The sequence below is a fragment of the Centropristis striata genome, chromosome 3 (genome assembly GCF_030273125.1).
Source record: "Centropristis striata isolate RG_2023a ecotype Rhode Island chromosome 3, C.striata_1.0, whole genome shotgun sequence".
Lineage (NCBI taxonomy): Eukaryota > Metazoa > Chordata > Actinopteri > Perciformes > Serranidae > Centropristis > Centropristis striata.
Window position 1 is genome coordinate 28475130 of NC_081519.1, and position 21022 is coordinate 28496151.

At 37.5% G+C, this 21022-nt stretch overlaps 1 protein-coding gene across 1 annotated transcript in view; it reads left to right on the forward strand.

Annotated features, from left to right (window-relative positions):
- Window positions 1-11093: 11093 nt before the first annotated feature.
- The window catches only part of LOC131968604 (transcription factor SOX-13-like), a 47281-nt gene continuing 37352 nt past the window's right edge, over window positions 11094-21022 (forward strand). The window contains exon 1 of the mRNA XM_059329558.1: window positions 11094-11512. Coding sequence (XP_059185541.1) covers window positions 11457-11512 — 56 coding nt within the window. The 5' untranslated portion in view covers window positions 11094-11456. The remainder of the gene's footprint in view (window positions 11513-21022) is intronic.

Here is a 21022-nt window from a genome sequence, read left to right on the forward strand (position 1 = left end):
ACGTTGTGCACACGTGGGTGCTCTCAAGAAGCAGCAGTGAATGGAGTGAGGATATAAAGTGTGCCGTGCTAAAGGAGAGAGCACATTGTGAGAGTCGGGCCTCCTTTGTCTGAGCTAGCCTGAAGGAGTAGGGGGTGGAAAGGGAGTGGGGGTGGGGGGGCTTTGTGAAGGAAGAAGAAAAAAGTGGCCTTCATACACATCCTTTCTTCTCTTTCTCTTGTTCTATCTCTTTATTGGGAGTGTGTTTTGTCTTCGTCCCCCTCCTCCTCCTCCTCCTCCTCTCTGATAAATGCCACACTAGCCTTTCGCTAGCCGCCACAATAGACGACCTGTTTCAGAGAGCGAGAGGGGCAGAGGGAGAGGGAGAGAGAGAGAAAGAGGGATGAGAGGGAGGGAGGCATGAAAAGAAAAATGGAAGCTTTTTAACCTGTGCTTCTGAAAAGCAGAAGAATAAAGCGGCCGTGACTAAAGCAAGAGTCCTGTTCTCCTCTCTTTTCTCCCTCCTCGGTGTCTTTGTGAAGGGCACAGTTGTGTCATCAGCCTATTTATACATTTTATTTACAAAGCCTTTGAGAGAGAGAGAGAGAGAGAGAGTTATGAAGTGTATTGGAGCAGGATGGTAACACAGCAGACATATTTATCATGTACGTGGGGTTGAAGACATACAGTCTAGGGTTGTCATGATACTAAAATGTTCAACTCGATACCGATATAGGAAAATAGTCGATACTCAATACCATTTTCGATACCACAAGGATAAAAACAAAGACCCAAAATTTAACAAATATTTTTATTAACAAGAAAAATGCAACATGTAAAAATGAACAGAACCACAGGTTAAATATTTATAATAAAAACAGTTGTGCAAAAAGAAACTGCAACTATGATAACAAGCTTCAGATACTCGATACGTTTGAAAATGAGTATTGTATCCAGATACAACGTTTTAGTATCAATACTTTTTGGAGTATCGATACATTTGACAACCCTAATGCAGTCACAAAAAGTCCCATCTGTGTCTTGAAATTATTTATTTCTGACTGCAATAAACTGATGAAACATGACTTACTATCAGTGACTTATTGTGCTTTATCTTGTTTTTTGTTACTGTACAACATTTTATAGAGGACGGCATTACTGGGAGTATTTAGCTCATTTCCTTCAGTCAGCTCATACAGATGTGTAATTATTGCTCCACCACCTTCCGTGTTTTATTTTTAAAAAATCTACACCAAAAATTGACACCATTTATCACAACCAGAGACTGTGAAAACAGAATTATCATTAGATTTTCACATTTCCGGCAGCACTTGAATGACTCGTGTGATGAAGACTTTTGTCAGGAAAAAGAATCAAATCTGAGCTTGAAATGGTGGTATATTAAAAGATGCGACACTGTGAAGCCATGAATGACTCGGTAAGACCAGCAGTCACGTGACACAAAATCAGTGAAACCTGGGCTGAACTGCAGGCTGTTTACACAGAGCAGAGGGGAGGGGACATACAGGTTAGAAGTAGATGTTGTTATGATCAACATATGTAGTGGGCTGGGCGATATATCGATATAAAAGATATATCAATATATTTTTTAATGTGATATGGATTTTGACCATATCGGATATATCGATATAGTTAAATTAGTTAAATTAAAAATAATTATTTCTTTATATATAAATGCTGCCCTTACTAGGGTTTGTCATATTTAGTTCTTTTGTAATGTTTGTTATTCTTTTCTCATATAAAGATATTTATTTCAGAAAAAGATTGGCCTTTTTAATTTCATAGGCTATTTTTATTTAAGATTTTTTTTCATTTAAATGTGCACTTTATGGAGCTTTGATTTGAAAAAAAGGTACTCCTGTTGTTATACAGTATTTATGCTCACTTAGATAAACAGTTTCAATAAAATTGCTTGTGACATGTCATATTTGACTTTGACTGAACAATTGCTTTCGCTTTACGATATTCAGCCTAAATACATTGATTTTGGTCCATATCGCCCAGCCCTAATATGTAGCATAAGGAGCCCAAGTTTTTTTTCCTAATATTGGAAACACTTGTGAGCACATGGAAACATGTTGTATATACTATACTGCCATACAAGTCTACAGACTAACTGCAATAGCTATTTTTGGTCCAAATTTAAGTTATAACTAAAAATGAACTCCTTGATGTCTGTTTTATCTTGTGACAAAGTTTTAGATTTCAATTCTACTTTATTTCAGAGAAATAATCATGTAAAAATTGCAGTAACTACAAAATCCAACTCAAAACCAAAGCAGAATCACTTACCAAGTTCTGCTTTGACTCTGATCCAGTGTAGCCTTGTATTTCTTCATTGTGTTGAATAGTGAAGACATAGAAATTCTAAGTTTATTTAATATGGACATTATTATCTAGATAGTGATTAAGTAAAATAGTGATAAAATTATATTAAGACTAAAATATAGCAATACTTTATAATATTAAGTCTAAAACACACAAATATTTGAATAGAGTTGTTAAACACTTTTAAATAAATTTGTAACAATCAATATGAAAATGTTTATTCACTTAAAACAAAATATAAAAGCTGAAAGAAGACAACAACATTGTAGTCACTGCACTGATTTTACATTACTATTAGAACCTTTTTAATACAAAACCAGAGTGCAGGAACTACATTTTGGGGGTCAAAGGTCAAATAAATCATCATGATTTTTGAGCATAAAAATTACATCATCAATATGTAGAAATAAGTGTCATATCACTTACCTACCTATAACCCATTTGGCTGGCCAAGTAGAAATCTCAAAGTAAAAAAAAACTTTAAAGCAGTTTTTCTCAGTTTTGCCTTATTATGGTATAATTTCCTTGTAATACTGCATAGCAGACATTTGTCAAATTCTAATGAAGACTGCATTGATCTGTGTTTGGAGCCTATTAAATATTACATCTGTATACTGTTTAATCTCTGGCAGTGGATTCTATTTCACAAGAGGATCATATATCTGGAATGAAAAAAAATCATAATTTACAAAGTAACTACAGTGTCAAAAAAGTCAAATATTTGCACCTGTAATGTAGTGCAGCAAAATGTCTCAAAATATGTGCTATTCAAAGAGCTGAAATGTGAATAGAAGGTTGTGTGGAGCTGCTGACCGCTGCTGCTGCTGTGTAGCAATGAGTGTCAACGTGTTTGTGTTTGCTTTGTATTGTGAGGGTTATCATTTATTGTCCATCATCGTCTCAACAAATGAGCTCTTTGCTAATCTGCTGCACACCAACTTCCTTACATTCGTATCTTCTTCCTCTCACTTTATCTCGCTCTCTTTAGGCTCAAATCAGATAAGACGTTCAGCAACCAATCAATCGAACAAATTACCATGTGAGTGTTTAACAAGTAAAGAAAGCATGACCTGCATCACAGCTCCTCTGATCGTTTCCTGGAATCTTTTCAGACCGCCTCTCTGTATCTCCAACATGTACAAGATGACTAATATACTGCTTTTCCTGATGTTGTTGCCATTGCTTTATTCTATATTTTGCCATGAGTTTATCTCATATAGAATTAAAGTTATATGTTGAAGTTTTTTTTCACCTGTTTGTGACTGCAGCACCTCCTGCCCAAAACGCTCTGCAGATGCAGAGATAGACACATAAACGAAAAACTGACACAAAACCAGACTCACCCTCCTTATTGTTTCTCGTCTTGTTGACACTGAAACTCTAATTCTACTGAAAATCACAAACAATCAGAGCCTGAAAGCATTAAAGCAGCCCAGCAGCTGCAGACACTGTGAACTGTGTGAACTGTGCACTTACATCCAGTCTTGCATCTGTTGACTGGGAAGATTATTGAGCCGAGTCCACAGAATCTATTAGATATCACTTGTTCTTTCTGCTTTTAAACCCTCACAAATATTGTGTTGCTCTTATTGGTACGAGTGTATGAAGTCAGTGGGCCTAATTTCCAATTAGTATTTATACAAAAGTATCCACCCCTCTGCTTTGCACATGCTGCTCCATCCCTGTAATTTAAGAATAGAAAAAACAAGAACAAAATCACATGCTACTCTGTAGATACACGTCCCACAGTTAAGTACACATACATAGCTTAAAGTGCGGGCCATAACAAACCCTAAAAATATCTTGTTTTCAGCATTTGAAGCTGAGTAGGTGCACTTTTGTACAATGAGGTTCATGGTTACATGCTCAGTAGTGTGGGCTAGGTTAATACGTATTAAAAGGGAAACCAAAGCTGACACGACATAAAGATGTTGCTGTGTGCATTTATCAGTTCTAAAGAAACCCAACCGCATGAACGAAACAGAAACCACAAGCCTTAGTCAGTCAGAAACCCCCCCCACCAACACGCTTTGATTACGATGCACATGATCATAAGTTATGTTAACAATAAGTAATTATTTCAACATAAACATCTTGGAAAATTACAGTGTGTGGAGAATTTTGTGACTTTGTGAGTCCAAACTTCTATTGCAGTTATTAATAGAGGAGTGCTTAATGCACTGCCTTATTCACTCTCATATCAATGAATAGGGCTGCAGCCTACAAAGAACTTTATCTGCATCTGCTATCATGTCTGACAACAGAGTAAAGTCTTTGAGGGTTTATTTAAGAAAATGAGCCTATCTACGTGGTCAGGGGTGAGTCATATGCAGACTGTTCATTGTAAGTACTTGATTAAACTTCAGCAGATCAGCTTTGCAAGAGATGATATGGCTGAGGGAATAGCTAAAAGAAAAAGGAAAGCAGCAGCCACTCTGCTTAACCCATTGAAGCCTGGAAAGCGGATACGTCGTTTTGTAGTATTTGTATAAGCTCTCAAATAGTTTTTGAATTTCATTTCTATCTGCTACAGAGGCTGAAAAATCTATTATTTAGTAGGAAGAGTTGACGCTTCTGTTGAATTTCCAGAAAAACTTCAGGTTTTAGGGGGTTATTTTAAAATCGCCCAGAGGTTTTACAGGCAGTTTTAGGCGTCAATGGGTTAAGTTGAAAAGCAAAACCAACTGCCACAACAGCCCAGGTATGTAACAGATGCATCAATATAATGCTTACTTTGCAAGGGAAATTTTGGATTAGGTATTTAAGCCGCATAATGTGAGTAACTGTATTCTATTACCATTATTCTGTCTGTGGGTTTTTGTCTGTTTGTCAGCAGGATTAAAGAATTACTACTGGCACAAGTGTCATGAAAAAAGAGAGCACAGCCCTCCACAGAGGCCATGTTTTCAAAGTGCCCTTTTAGTTTGTTTCTGTTTTATTTGCTCTCAAAATAATTTCATATGAGGCCTGCGTTTAACCGTGCAACAAGTCGTGCATGCGCAGTGAGCCTGCCACCAGACAGTAGCAGAGGAGACACTATGTATGATGTATTTTTGGAAATACAATAATAATTTTATAAAGTGCTTCGACACAGTGTTGCGAACTCCTCAGTTAGTAAAGTAGCTATTGGCTGTCCTAAAAGTCGCTAGAACAGTGGTGCCCGGCAGCACACGCTACTTGTTTAATTTTTCTTCTGAACATTCTGAAACTGTGTGGCATTTTCAGACAATAACATAGAAGGACAGACTGGTTTCTTTCAGCAACGAGCTCTCGCCAGGACGGGCAATACAAAAGTGCCTGTTTAAGTCTTGCTGGCTCCTGGAACAGCGATTTTAATTTAAGTCAACAAGTGTTCTTGAACTAATTTTCATAATGCTTAAAGTCAACAAAAATACATGTATTGCTCTGAATAATTTAAACATCGTGCTACAAAGGAAAGGCAGAGGCCTATTAGTCAGCATCTTCCAGCTAGCAGGTGTTGCGCTAACGTTAGCTTCTGCAACTCTCATTAACATAACACTCATTAAGGGTTTTTTTTGTCAGTCTTGATTAACCCGAGAAGCAGGGCTTACCATCTATATACTGAAGCACTGCCAAGAGTACTTAAGTAAGAAGTACTTCTTTTTCTTTTTAGAATTCCAACTGTTGATTGTTGAGGTCGGGGTGTACTTGAAACGTCGTCACTACGTAGTGTTGTCCGTCCATGTCTGAAGGCAAAAGTGTTTGTAACTGTTTAGAACAGTGTCAACGCTAGTGAGTCAAACTGTGCACACATTCAGTCGGTCTTTCCATGATGTTGCTCTACATGGTACACAAGAAAAGAAATGAAAGTAGTTCTGTGAAGAGAGAAAAGTGATTTTGCAATGTATGACTGTAAGAAATGTTCACCGAATCCCACTGTGTCAGACTCCACCAGGCATCAGAGTTTTGTTTGATGGCAGCTGTTGAAATCACAAACAGAACATATAAGAGTCCAAGACTTCAGTTTCACTTTTATACATTTAATACATACTCATCTGTGTTTAAGCCAACCATTAATGTAAGTTATCACAAGCTACGCATGCTATACAAACTTTTAGTTTAAAGTCATTAGTTTATATTTTGGAACTGTAAACATGGTTCAGTATTTAAATTGGTGAAGCTGTTTCATTTTAACCTGTGTGGACTGAACTGTGTGATCTCTTGTGTGAACATGCTGAAAAGTTTGCTTTGCCTTAGGGCTGGGCGATATGGACCAAAAGTCATATCTAGATATATTTAGACTGAATATCGATATACGATATATATCCCGATATTTTTATCCCAAAGTGAGAGCAAATTTTCAGTCAAAGCCAAATGTGACATGTCACAAGTAGTTTTATTGAAACAATTATATTTAAGTAAACACAAATACTGTATAACAACAGGAGTACCTTTAAAAAAAAAATCTCCATAAAGTGCACATTTAAATAGAAAAATATATGAAATAAAATAGCCTATGAAATTAAATAGGCCAATCTTTTTCTGAAATAAATATTTTTATATGAGAAAAGAATAATGAACATTACAAAATAATTAAATATGACAAACCCTAGTAAGAGCAGCATTTATATATGAAGAAAGGAAAAAAATTGAACTCTATCAATATATGTGATATGGTCTACTACCATATCACATTTAAAAACATATTGATATATCTTTTATATTGATATATCGCCCAGCCATACTTTGCCTCACTTCTCCTGAAAGAGGAGAAGTGAGGGAAAATAGGGATGTGAAGAAGTAATTTTTTTTCTTGATGCCACACAACAGACCATGGTCTTTGTCTATCTGACACGTACAACGCGTTTTGTTTACTTGTTTTCCACCAGTCATGCAAAATCAGTTGGCACGTTTGTCTGCCGATGAGTGATGATGATCCCTTTTTTTTTTTTTTTTGAAGCACCAGTTTCCTCCAGCTGCCATTTCATGTCACCAACACAAACGATCTTTTCATCACAAAAAGAAACAAAAAAAGTCAAATCAGTTAATTTTGTCTGACTGTTAATGAAAGTGTGTGAATGAATCACACTTCCCTGTTGGCTCATTTCTTTATATAACTTCTCCTGGTAGTGATGTAATATTTATGACAACACTGGGTATGGGGGGAATCGGAAGTGTGAGATAGAAGTGTGTGTGTGTGTGTGTGTGTGTGTGTCTCTGTGTGTGTGTGTGCGTGTGTGTGTGTGTGTCTCTCTGTGTGTGTGTGTGTGTGTGTGTGTGTGTGTGTCTCTGTGTGTGTGTGTGTGCGTGTGTGTGTGTGTGTCTCTGTGTGTGTGTGTGTGTGTGTGTGTGTGTGTGTGTGTGTGTGTGCGCTGTAGGCAGGCCTCTGTGGGGCAGCCCCTGAACTCAGAGAGGAAAAGGGAGTAAAATGTAGTCTTTGTGATGTCTCTATCAGTCAATCGCAGCGCTGGAGTTCCCAACACTGCTCTTTGTGTGACGAACTGACCGGCGAGCACCAAACAACAGCACCTTATCAGGGCTGCACCACACACACACACACACACACACACACACACACACACACAGTGCAAGGTAAAAAAAATAAGGAAACTAAGTGTGTGTTCTTGATGAGCTTATTCTTTGGACTCTGCACTATATGGTTCAGTACCCTTGACATCAAAAGGCCAAGAGAACAGAGGACGAGAGGGGAAGGAAAGGAGAAGAGGGCAAGGCTTTTGTGTCTCCAGTCCTGAGAGCTCATTCTCTAATGAGGCCCAGTCAGCAACCCAACAAAGCCTTGTTCCACAACTGTGTGTCCGTTGCATGTGTGTGTTTTTGTGTGTTTCTGTGTGTGTGGACGTCTTACTGACCTCTCCAATAAAAAAATAATAATTCAAGACCCCAAACAGACACACACATTTCTTTGAGAATTGATCTGTCTGTGTGATCATGACAGTATTCAGTGTTCTGTCCTGGCCTTGAGATTTTACTGAAGAGATGAACTTTTCTAAAAGTCAGGTCAAAACAGCAAGTAAACAAATGGTTTCAAGCAGTCAGTGCACTGCTCTCAATCTGCACTGGTGGAGATGGACAACATGTTAGAATGCTTGCAGTGGTTCATCTTTAACATCTTGTTCTAAGGATGCTTTTTTGGGGTTGTCACGATACTAGAAAAGTGTATTGGAGCAAGATATTTATCATGTACGTGTGATACCACAAGGATAAAAACAAAGACCCCAAAATTTAACAGAAATATTTTTATTAACAAGAAAAATGCAACATGTAAAAATGAACAGAACCACAGGTTAAATATTTATAATAAAAAACAGTTGTGCAAAAAGAAACTGCAACTATGATAACAAGCTTCAGGTCTGAGGAAGTGCAAAAAATAAATAAATAAATACAATAAACAATAACAATTGGTACTTGAAAATGAGATGTATCCGAATACAACGTTTTAGTATCGATACTTTTTTGAGTATCGATACTTTTGACAACCCTATATGGTATACATCATGATTATTTTGGTCAATATTGAGATCACAACTATAGTCATTGATTTTGGAAACATTTTGTATTTATATAACTTTTTTTAAACAGTGGATTTTCCTGAACTGTATCATTTCACTGAAATACAAACACAAAATGTTAAAAATAGTAGTAAATAAATAAAATGTTTGTTCATCAATATTAAAGGATGATAACAACATGTCACCCCGCTGCTCATCCAGCTCCACTGGCTACCTGTTGCAGCATCAAATTCAAATCTCTAATGCTGGCCTACAAAGTTGTCTCCAGTACTGCTCCTACCTACCTAACGCCCTGATTCAGACATATGCTACCTCACCACCGCTGCGCTCTTCCAATGAACGGCGCCTGGTTCTGCCACCTGGCAAGCCAAACTCTTTGCATTTCTTGTTCCCTGTTGGTTGAACCACTACCAGTTCCTACCGGAGCAGGGGCGTCCCTCTCTACCTTTAACCCTTTATCAGGCAAAGAACTATATTTGGTAACTTCAGGTAATATTTCGAGAAAAAAGTTGCAAATTTACTAGATTAAAGTGGCAAATCTACAAGAAAAAAGTCAGATTTACGATAAAAAAGTGGGAAAAAGCTGCTTTTTTCTCCCAGATTCACCACTTTAAATCTCATAAATCTTTTTTTCTCGTAGATTTGCCACTTTAATCTTGTAAACTTTTTTCTCAAAATATTATTTTCGTATGTTTTTTTTTACACATTCTGGCAGTATGTAATATCCTCCAATATTCTCTAGGGTTGAAATTTGGAATTTGCAAGTATTTCAATGAGTGCCCTATTAAGGGTTAAAGTGGTGAATCTGGGAGAAAAAAGTTGTTTTTTTCCCACTTTTTTCTTGTAAATCTGTGACTTTTTTCACGCAGATTTGCCACTTTAAATCTCTTAAATCTGCAACTTTTTTCCTGTAGATTTGCCACTTTAACCTAGTAAATTTGCAACTTTTTTCTCGAAATATTACCTGAAGTTACCAAATATAGTTCTTTGCCTGATAAAGGGTTAAAAACCTCCTGAAGACCCAGCTCTTCAGAGAGCACCTTCTCTCCTAGCACCACACCACCGTTCTACTCCTTAAAGAATTGTCACTAGCACTTATTGCTGCACTAATGGCTCTTATTCCACTATACCTTGATTGTTCCCCTTTTTTTTTCTTCCTGTAAGTCGCTTTGGATAAAAGCGTCTGCTAAATGACCAAATGTTAATGTAGACAATAGGAAATTAGACCAAAATAAATGTCATAAAATACATTGTTGTGCACCCATAACAGCTGACTGAAAATTCCTGAACATATATTCAACATTTTTCAGTCAGTAACTAGTGAACAGGTGAACAGTGCGCTGGATTTATAACTGAAGACAAAACGAGAGCATCATTGTGGAAAAAGATTTTCTTTTTTTTGCATCCAACTCAAGTAACCTGCTGCAGTTCTTTCAAGCAGCTAAACATATAATAATCATCACACATGTAGAGTGTAGAAAATAAGACAGAATTCAGCAGTAACATAGCATAATGTAATCACTGGATCAAACCAAAGAAGCAGCAACTAGTGCAACTGAATCCAATTCAAATAAAACAAGAAGGAAACAGTCAGTGTGCAGGGAAAGAAAGTGCTTACTTTTCTCTTTTTTTTTTCTTTTGACCAAAAACAATCACAATACAAGGAGTCATTTAGTAGTAAGTTAAAGTTTATGAGGTCTAATTCAGCTTCTAACTGTTTTTGGTTTCTTTTCCGTCTCACAATGAGACAAATAGAGAAAAAATAGGAGCAGATAAATCATTAATAAATGCTTTTTATTGATTTTTAATAACCAGGGAATTATAAATTCAACATGTTTGCTCTTTGCAGTTAAAAGTGATATTAAACAGCAGTAACACAGCATAATGTAATCACTGGATCAACATATTTTTTCCATGTGATCACCAAAGAAGCAGCAACTAGTGCAACTGCATCCAATTAAAATAAAACAAGAAGAAAACAGTATATGTGCAGGGCAAGAAAGTGCTTACTTTTCTCTTCTTTTTTTTCTTTTGACCAAAAACAATCACAATACAAGGAGTCATAGTTACAGTTTATGATGTCTAATTCAGCTTGTAACTGTTTTTGGTTTCTTTTCCCACTCAAAATGAGACAAATAGAGAAAGAAATAGGAGCAGATACATCTTTAATAAAGGTTTTTTAGTGATTTGATAAATTATAAATTCAACATGTTAATCTCTTTGCAGTTAAAAGTGATATTAAACATCAGAAACAATGAAATCTGATCCTATCTAACTCTACGTGTTGCCTTATTTCCTGGCCTTTGCCCTTTTCGTCAGTTTTAGTCACATGTCCAGGATGTCATAACTGAGGATAAAGCCTACTTTGTTAGAAAGTGTCTGTGTGATGAATGCGGTGAGATCCTATCACACCTGTTAGGTATACTTGTCCGATTAGTATCGGACACATTGTGGCTGCAGCGACGGTTACCTGAAACAGTATTCTAATTATGCAAATGAAGCCCTATACGTTGGGATTTGAAGAGGCTCTTTGTACTTCCCCTCTTGAGAGGAGAGACGGGGGCAGGAGAAGGGGAGGTCAAAGGGAGCAGAAGGGTAGAATAGACAGGCGTTCCTGGTGAGGGAGAGCCAGTCACTATGACTTCAGTGAGGGAGCGCTGTTGGATATCCTCACATCCACTCACCCCAACCAGGTCAGTAAACTACACACTACATCTATACAGCTCTTTCAGCTTTTAGACATTGGAACAGTTTACAGTGAATTCTGTCTTTCATATATTTTAAAAAAAATATGTTTTTCTTCAGGGCACAAACTTGAACTTTGACATTTTTTCTCCAATGAGGTTAATCCAAGCGAAGCAACATCCCTCAATGGCTTGTCAATCAAATTATAAGATGCAGATTCAGAATTAATAAAAAAAAAAAAACATCAACGAAGATTTAAGAGGAGATGTGGTGTATTTGAGTGATATCTATTAGCATGCTGCAGGCCCTGTGGGCAGACGGCCATTATCTGGCGCGGTAAGCCCGAGTGTTTTATCATCCCTAAGCAAATATTGCTAGGCGTTAAACATTTCCCCAAACATTTGTTTATACATTAGTTCACACTTGTCTTAACACGACTGCACAGCAAGCTGGAAACTTACTGCTAGAGTGTGTCACAAAACACTGCAGACAGTTGAAGAAAGTGAGAAAATGTATTGCAAACGTTTCCCATTCAAGTGTGATGGAACTGGCCGTGGAAATATGCAAAGATCAGGGTGTGAGATATTTTACATTTGCTTGCTTGGACTGTTTGATAGACTGTTGTGAGCAAGCCAGCTGACTGTGCCGATGTGTTGTGGTTTTCTGCCTTTGATACGTTCCTGCAGGAAACCTTATGCCATTACAGCTGTCAGTCTCAAGGTTGACAAAAGGAATGTCTTTATTTGTTTATCAGCGAGTAAAGCTCTTGTCTAACACTTTATCCTGCTGCTCTCCTCTGCTGAGACCGGCTCCTGGCACTCTCTCTCTGTCTATTGTGCACCCTCTCTGCTATTCTGCCTCAGGCACTAGTTGGAGAGCAACATGGACGATATAAACCCAACAAGCTGCTTCTGTTGGGAGGGGGGAGAAAAGAAAACAGTGAGAGAAAGAAGAAGGAAACAAAGGAAGAAAAGAAAAGAAGAGAAAGGGAGAACAACAGAAGGGATTTGCATTGCCAATCCCCCGGGGGGGAAATGTTAGGTTTTTACGTGTTACAACTTGTTTGGTAACTGAAGGTTTTGTGTGAAGTGATTCTTGTGTCGTGGGAAGTGTAAGGTTTCAGTGTTGTCAGCGCTCAAAGGAGAGGAGCTGATTTCTATCTGTTCCCTCCATCCTCCATCGCCTCCCTCTCTACTGTGACAGGAGACAGGACAAGTGTAGTTCTGTAACAGCACAGCCATTACTGTGGTCAGACTGACAGTGAGCCACAGTGGGCTTAAAAGGGTCACTTCACCCAAATCATTAAAAAAAAACGCTTTCCCTCTCACTTTTATTGTTGTATTTTACGTATTTAAAGTCTTTCGTTGGGAATAACTAAAGTTTTTGTACACAATAAGACTCACTGATGTGTGTGATCCAAAAACTCCTGACTGAAAAGATAAAGAATGGGGGATGAAGATTTCCTCTACAATATTTTGTAGTCTGTATGTTGTTTTTAATTACTGTTCAAAATTTCACCTTGATTAGGAGGAATGAAACACTGTGTTTGTTCCTATAGAAATTTGACCTGGTTGTAATTTTGTTCCTATAAATAAATTATATATATATATAAACCTGTATGTTAGGATACACATATGCCAAACATATGAAAATTTTGTGGTCTTACTCTTTAAAGCCACACTTAATTACATTGTTCGCCGCCTGAAGGCAACAGAACAAGCCATAACCACAGACTGGATTGGCTAGTTGGTGTATGACTGTAATGTATGGTGTATGACTGTTTAGAATGGTAAATGGTAATGGACCATAGCTCACTTACTGCGTTCATTCACCCGTTCACACATTCATGCTGGTGGCAGAGGCTACCCTAAACGGTGCCACCTGCCAAGGGAATTCATTAACACACCGATGAACGCAGCATCGGGAGCCATTTGGGGTTCAGTATCTTGCTCAAGGATACTTCGGCATGTAGGCTGCGAGGTGTTCTCGCAGCCTACATGTGCATCTTGTGTTCAGTGTTAATAAGAACTTAATCGGCATCCATAACATTCCAGGCGAGCATCAGAAATGTGTTGTACATGTTGTGTTTGGATGCCACCGTAAGCTCGCAGAACCAGCAGCAACATTGGTAAAGAGATGCTATAGTCTGCCATTGTTGTTTTTATAGTGTCGAACAGTGGAGACGTATAAGTTAATGACGTGGCTCTGGAGCCTGTGGAAAAGCAAACAGGTTCTGAGACGGTTGGCGTTGAACCAACTGTGAACCAGCACCAGCCCAGTGAAATAACTAGGTTCACTTTGGTCAAAGACGGGTATAAGTTATCCGCTAATGCTAGTCCTAGCTCAGTGTGTCTTTTGGTACAACCCAATGCTGGCAGTTAAGTTCATAAAGTGAAAACACACTGAAAAGCTCAAAGTAGTGGTAGTGAGATAGAAATCAAAAGGTAGCCTCACCCTAAAAAAATACCCTGCTTTATTGTCTATTTTACTCAAAATGGGACCATCATTTACAAAATAGGCATGATGCTGAAACTAGTGATTGAGCGCACAAAGTCATTATGAAAATGTTTACTGAGGTAATATATCAAGTGAGAAGTAGTGTCAGTTTATCATTTAGACCATTAGAGAGAATGTTTACCCGGAGCTATTAAACACTATTATCAACTATTCATGTTTGCACACTGTTGTTTTTTACACATCCAGACAGACAGTGTCTTCCCACCAACAGGTGAATGTAGGGTAATATCCCACTCCCTTTTATCTGTTTCTACCTGTTTCAATCTTTGATAATATTCTTATTTTAGTTTTATATACCCCTTAGTTTTTTCCCATTTCTCTATATTTATCTGTACTATTAATGTACTTGTGCAGCTGCAACAGCTGAATTTCCCTGCTGAGGATTGGTTATCTGATCTAATTAGCTTACACTGTACTTTCACTTGTTACAATTTTTTTCCTAGAATCATGTGTCAGTGTGTTGATGGATGAATGATTCATATCACACCTTTTTTTCTTTAAACAAACAAGCAGTGCTTGATTCCTCAAAAACACATTTGCATTGGAAGCAAATGATAGTCTCACCTGCACCGGCAGTTTATTATCTGTTTGAGCTGAACTCACCATTGCAGGCCCCTATTTACTGTTATATAGTTTTAAAATATTCAGAAAATGTTGCAGAAATCTAATAGTAGTGGTTGGTTATTTTCTTCTACTTGTTTGGCCCAACGGCTGCTCTGAGGTCTGTTTTATTGTGATTTCTTCGTGGCATGTGGTGGGCGTCTATAAAAGCTGAACAGCACTGTAGGTGGTCGGAAAACCAGCCTCAATCAGATAACTCCGGAAGAAGCCAATGCTATTCAAATCATGCAACACACACACACACACACACAAACACACACACACACACTCCATACATACATACATACATACATACACTGTAAAAAAAAAAAAAAAATGTTGTTTTTATGGTAAAAAAACGGCAGCTGATGTTGCCAGAACAGTATATTTTTGCTACAAACACAGTGGAGTAATGTATTTCAAAAATAAATAAAACTGATTTATACATTTACAGTGTTTCATTGTAACTGAAACCGAATTAACCCATTTATCATTTTACAGTCTTTTACTGTCATGGTATAGCAGTTTTTCACCGTAAAATCTACAGACATTTTTTACAGTATACATACACACATACACACACACATACATACATACATACACACACACATACATACATACATACACACATACATACATGCGTACATACATACATACACACATACACACATTATACATACATACATACATATATACATACATACATACATACATACATACATACACACATACATGCGCACATACATACATACACACATACATGCGCACATACATACATACACACATACATGTGCACATACATACATACATACATACATACATACATACACACACAAGGTCAGGTTCTACATGGGTGCAGTCAGCTGTACATGGTCTAAGTGTGTGTTTAGGTAGATGTGACTGATTTGGAGGGAAGCGGTAACCTTGACTAGTTCCCATTGTCCCAGCTAAGATGCTAAAGGCATTGTTTAAAAAAACCAACAACCTTTGTGCTCGTAAAACAAACACGCACCTTGACGCATTCCTTGCTGTCAGCGGCTCAGTGGATGGCTGAGATTCAGTGCATACCTCTGCATTGGGTGACACACACACATACACACAAGCACAGACTGTGTGAGTCTGTGCAGAGACGTGTGAAAGCCACCTGTGGCAGCTCTACAGGCCAGTCCTCTATGGAACGTGGAGGGGAGACCCAGGAATAACTCGCCGTGGGACAAAACTTGGCGTGTAGCCGCTGCCAGCCCCCACGCCCCCCACCTACCCCCCCTCATCACACAATCAACCCCTCGCTGATACCAGCGGTGGTTGCTGCACTGTTGGCTAAATAGCTTCTCACCTCTCCATCTTCACCCCTCTGACAAATATAAATAAATGCATACACACAAAACACATGAAAATAGCAATCAGGCAGGATTAGATCCTTGTGTGTGCTGATAGCTGATATTATATTCCAATGGTGACAGCAGATTACATACATCAACGGCTTTTAGATCACAGCACTGATCTTTTGGTTTGGGAAATTTCAGTTTTGGATGTGATAGTAAGATTTTGGCCCAAATACAGACAAACACACACACACACACACACACACACACACACACACACACACACACACAAATATGATGTGATATTGTGTTCAAAGTCAACAGTAGTAAAGCAGGTGGCATCAAATGAGTCTGAGTACGGTTGTTCCCTCCGCTTGCAGCTGTATTTAATGTGCTACCAGGTTTTTTAGTCACCATCAGCTGTGTGAAATGGTTTTATTATCATTCAGAGTTTGAATACACACACACACACACACACACACACACATTCTTGTACTTCTATCTTTGTGGGGGCCCTCATCGGAAGAGTGAATTCTTGCAAGGTTATAATTTTAATTTAAGATTTCATTTCTGTTGTGAAGTTTTGTTTTCAAATTCAGTTAGTTTTAATGAGTTTTTCGAGTGTGTTTGCTAGTTTTAGTTTAGTATTTATTTTTTTGAAATGCTTGAGTTTTAGTTTAGTTTTTATTCATTTTAGTTTTTTTGGTAATGGGGTATTTGTTGTATCTTCATTATGTATGAAAAAAATTGACAAAGACGAAAATGAAGGACATTTTCACTATAATTTAATTTAATTTTGTAACCAGACAATACAGTTTCAGTTAATTATCATTATCATGTAACCTTTAACCCTTAAAACAAAGTCTGGAATCTCAAAAAAGCCTTTAAAGAAGTGAGGACTGGCCGAAATGTCCTCACTTTGCAAAAATGTCCTCACTCTGTTGGTTAAAAACGTGTTCTGGTCCTCACTATGTAGGAAGTACAAGAACACACACACACACACACACACACACACACACACACACACACACACAGAGGTATAAATACACACGTATACACACAGTTTATGTGCACAGGTTTAGAGCTCTGGCAGACAGGTGGCCTTGTGTTGAAATGCATTAACAACAGTATTATGTATTTGGCAGAATGCTTACTTTTTTTCTCTTTTTTCCCATATTGCCTGGTTGTAGGAGAGCACAACGCCAAACTCCATGAAGCTGTTAAATTAATGTGGCTCTCCTGTTTGGAAAGGAGCACACCTGGTTTCTTCTAGCAGAAGGCTCAGGGCAGGAAGCAACAAGCAGGGAGCGTAAAAGTTAATTTAAAAAGTGCATCAGCTTCTTCCTAATGGTTAATAAGGATTTTTTTTAGAAGCACTGTAAAAAATACTCCACTACAAGTAAAAATCCTGAATTTAAAATGTTACTGAAGTATGCATTAATGTAAAAGCAGGATTTTACTGATTTAGTTGATAAGGTGAGGTTCATTTGAGACCATTAAATAATGATTATTTCCATACATATTAATTTGCTGATTACTTTCTCCATTAATTGACTGATTAGATTTAGATTTGTTAACCTTTAGTGAGAAATGAGCCCAAAGTGACATTCACAACCTTTGTTTGTCCCACCAACAGTCCAAACCTCAGCACTTTTAAAAATACATCAAATACATCTTCACATTTGTGAACCATTTTTGCATTTAAGAAATGACTCCACTCAAATTTTGTCAATAATCATACTTGGGAGTTAGGTCCAAAAATATTAATTATTAAAATAAGTAGTAACTGGTGTCGTGCATTGGAGTAAAAACTGCAATATTTTTTGTCTGAAATATGATTGTGTAGAAGAATTTAGAGTATTATTATTATTATTATTAGAGTATTTACAGTATTTAGGTATTTAGTAAATATACTTACATTCCACCACTGAGGGACTATATATTTTTTATTTTTTTTATTTCTGTATGTACACTCCTGAGCATACAGGTGAAGTTTTTCCTGCAGAGAGTTTCATGCTATTTCATAGATAGACAGCTGGTGACAATGAGCCATAGATCAATCATGCTAGCTAGCAAACATGGATGTGAACAATGCAGGTTTCATCAGTTTAAACAACCTCCAGGACTGAAAAGTGAAGCCAATGTATTGTATTCTTTCTGATGACAAGCAGGGGGCAACTCTATTTGCTGCAAAAAGGAGTCCGTTTGTATAGAAGTCTATCGAAGTCTATGAGAAAAGTAGCCTACCTTTCAACTGATTTAGTACCTTAGTAAACATTTTCCATTTTCCTAGTGAGTTTATGTTCTTAGTTAAGTAAGTAAGTAAGTAAGTAAGTAAGTAAGTAAGTAAGTAAGTAAGTAAGTAAGTAAGTAAGTAAGTAAGTAAGTAAGTAAGTAAGTAAGTAAGTAAGTAAGTAAGTAAGTAAGTAAGTAAGTAAGTAAGTAAGTAAGTAAGTAAGTAAGTAAGTAAGTAAGTAAGTAAGTAAGTAAGTAAGTAAGTAAGTAAGTAAGTAAGTAAGTAAGTAAGTAAGCACTTTTCACAGATAAAATCACAAAGTGCTTTACAGAAGATAAATTGAAAGAAATAGGATAGGGGAACATAAGACAGTTAAAACACAATTTAAACACAATTAAAACACAATGAAACATAAAAATTATAAAATAATATGTACAATACATGGTGGTCATCCAAATGCCTGTCTAAAAAGATAGGTCTTAAAATGATTTTTAAAAGAGTCGACAGAAATAGCAGAGTGTAGGGGGAGAGGCAGAGAGTTCAAAAGTTTGGGTGCCACATATTCAAATGATCAATCACCATGTGTTTACCAGTCTTCTTCAATACAGCTTGAGGATCATTTTATAAAAGATATTAGTGTAAAATAGAGGATAAAGCAGTACAGGGCTACATCATGATTGACAAGTCACTACTTTGGCGCACTGAGTGATAACTCCTACCCAGCTCCACCAGCTGGTCCAAAAATAATCACTTCTGGTTCCAAAAAAACAAGAAGGTGACGACCAAAAGGCCTTACTCAAGGCTTTAAAACAGGAGTCAACAAACCAATGGGTGACATCACAGTGACACATCCACTTCCTTTACACAATCTTGAGTGTAAACAAACAGTTTTGCATTTGTGGAAGGAAATGCACTGAACATGTTTGTCTGGCACACAATGTGAGAAAAAAAGTGTCTCACAAAAAACTCAACGCACCTCTAATTCTAAGAAGGTTTTTATCGCAGAAGAACAATAGGTTGTATTGAGCTGTCAACCACAAATATTAAATTAGACTGCAGTAACTTGTGTGACTTGCCAGAGCTTGCCATTCTTGTTTTGAAGATGCTTTGGTGTTGCGCTGCTTGATTCAGTTCTCCAGCAGAGACCACAGATTTATTGCATGTTAGTTTGTAGAAGATCAAGGTGGCCTTCACTGTATTAGACTCCCTTTTTGATTTAGGCTCATAACTGTGTGTCATTGGTGCAGCTTAAAACACACACACACACACACACACACACACACACACACACACACACACACACACACACACACACACACACACACACACACACATTCTTGTACTTCTATCTTTGTGAGGACCCTCATTGTAATAGTGAATTCCCTACCAAGGTTATAATAGTTTTGGATTTTTCATTAGTTTTAGTTTTAATTTTGTTGTGAATTTTTGTTTTCAAATTCAGTTAGTTTTAATTAGTTTTAAGAGTGAGTTTGCTAGTTTTGGTTTAGTTTTTATTAGTTTTAGTTTTTTGTAATGGGGTATTTGTTGGGTGGGACATTAAAAGACGTCACGGTAAATTTTACCTTTATTTCCTTTGTCTTATCCATCTTCATTATGTATGAAAAAAGTTAACAAAGACAAAAATGAAGGACATTTTCACTATAATTAGGGCCCGAGCAGGCAATGACCTGCGAGGTCCCTATTGTATTTCGAATGATGAAACTTTAAATATAAGTCACGCATGGCGAAAAATTTTATAATCTATTGTAATCCTGAATTTCCACCACTAGCTGGCGCCATAATGAAGGGTGCGTTTGGCTAATAACTCCCACATACTTCATTGCAAATTCAAAAATCTTTTATCCACGCGTTCACTGAATTGTGCTGAATCTTGTGATATAAGCCACTCCCATTTTCGCCGAGAGTTTTTTTCCGCAAATTCGTGAAATGTCGCAAACCTACTTTTTCGACCTCCTCCTAGGCAATTTCATCGTTTTGCACCAAACTTTGCACACAGCATCTATGGACCCTCATGACAAAAAGTTATTAAAAGAATTTTGATATTCCAAAGAATACTCAAGTTATTAAATAACAACTTCCTGCAGGTGGCGCTTTTATCAACACAAAACACGTGTTGCATATCTCCACATTGGCGTGTCTGAATGACATGAAACTCAGGTAACTACTTCCCCATGAGCCCCTGAGGCTCTCTGCAAAATTTTGGGCGATGAACACTAGGTTGCGCTCTTTAAATTGAAGTATTTTATATCTCCAAATTGGTTGGTCGGATCAACACCAAACTTGGTATATATATATTGTCAATGCCCTCCTGAGGATAAGGTTTTATTGATCGGCCCCTAGGTGGCGCTCTGGCAGCAGTTTAATATAATAAGTGCCACTGTGCCCAGACCATAAGACTTAAGGCAATGAAATTCATAGAGGTGGTATAGACTGGCCCCTGTAACGCACACACCCCGATGGCAGCATGCCCCGACACGAGGGCCCGTTCAGTAGCCTACTGCTTGCAGTCCTAGTTTTAGTGAGTTTTGTAACCACACAATACAGTTTCAGTTAATTATCATTATCATGTAACCTTTAACCCTTAAAACAAAGTCTGAAATCTCAAAAAAACCTTTAAAGAAGTGATGACCGGCCGAAATGTCCTCACTTTGCAAAAATGTCCTCACTCTGTTGGTTAAAAACGTGTTTTGGTCCTCACTATGTAGGAAGTACAAGAACACACACACACACACACACACACACACATATATACATGCATATACATCAGTGAGGTTTGGAGCCTTGGACCCTGGCAGACAGGTGGCTTTGTTCAGAAACAC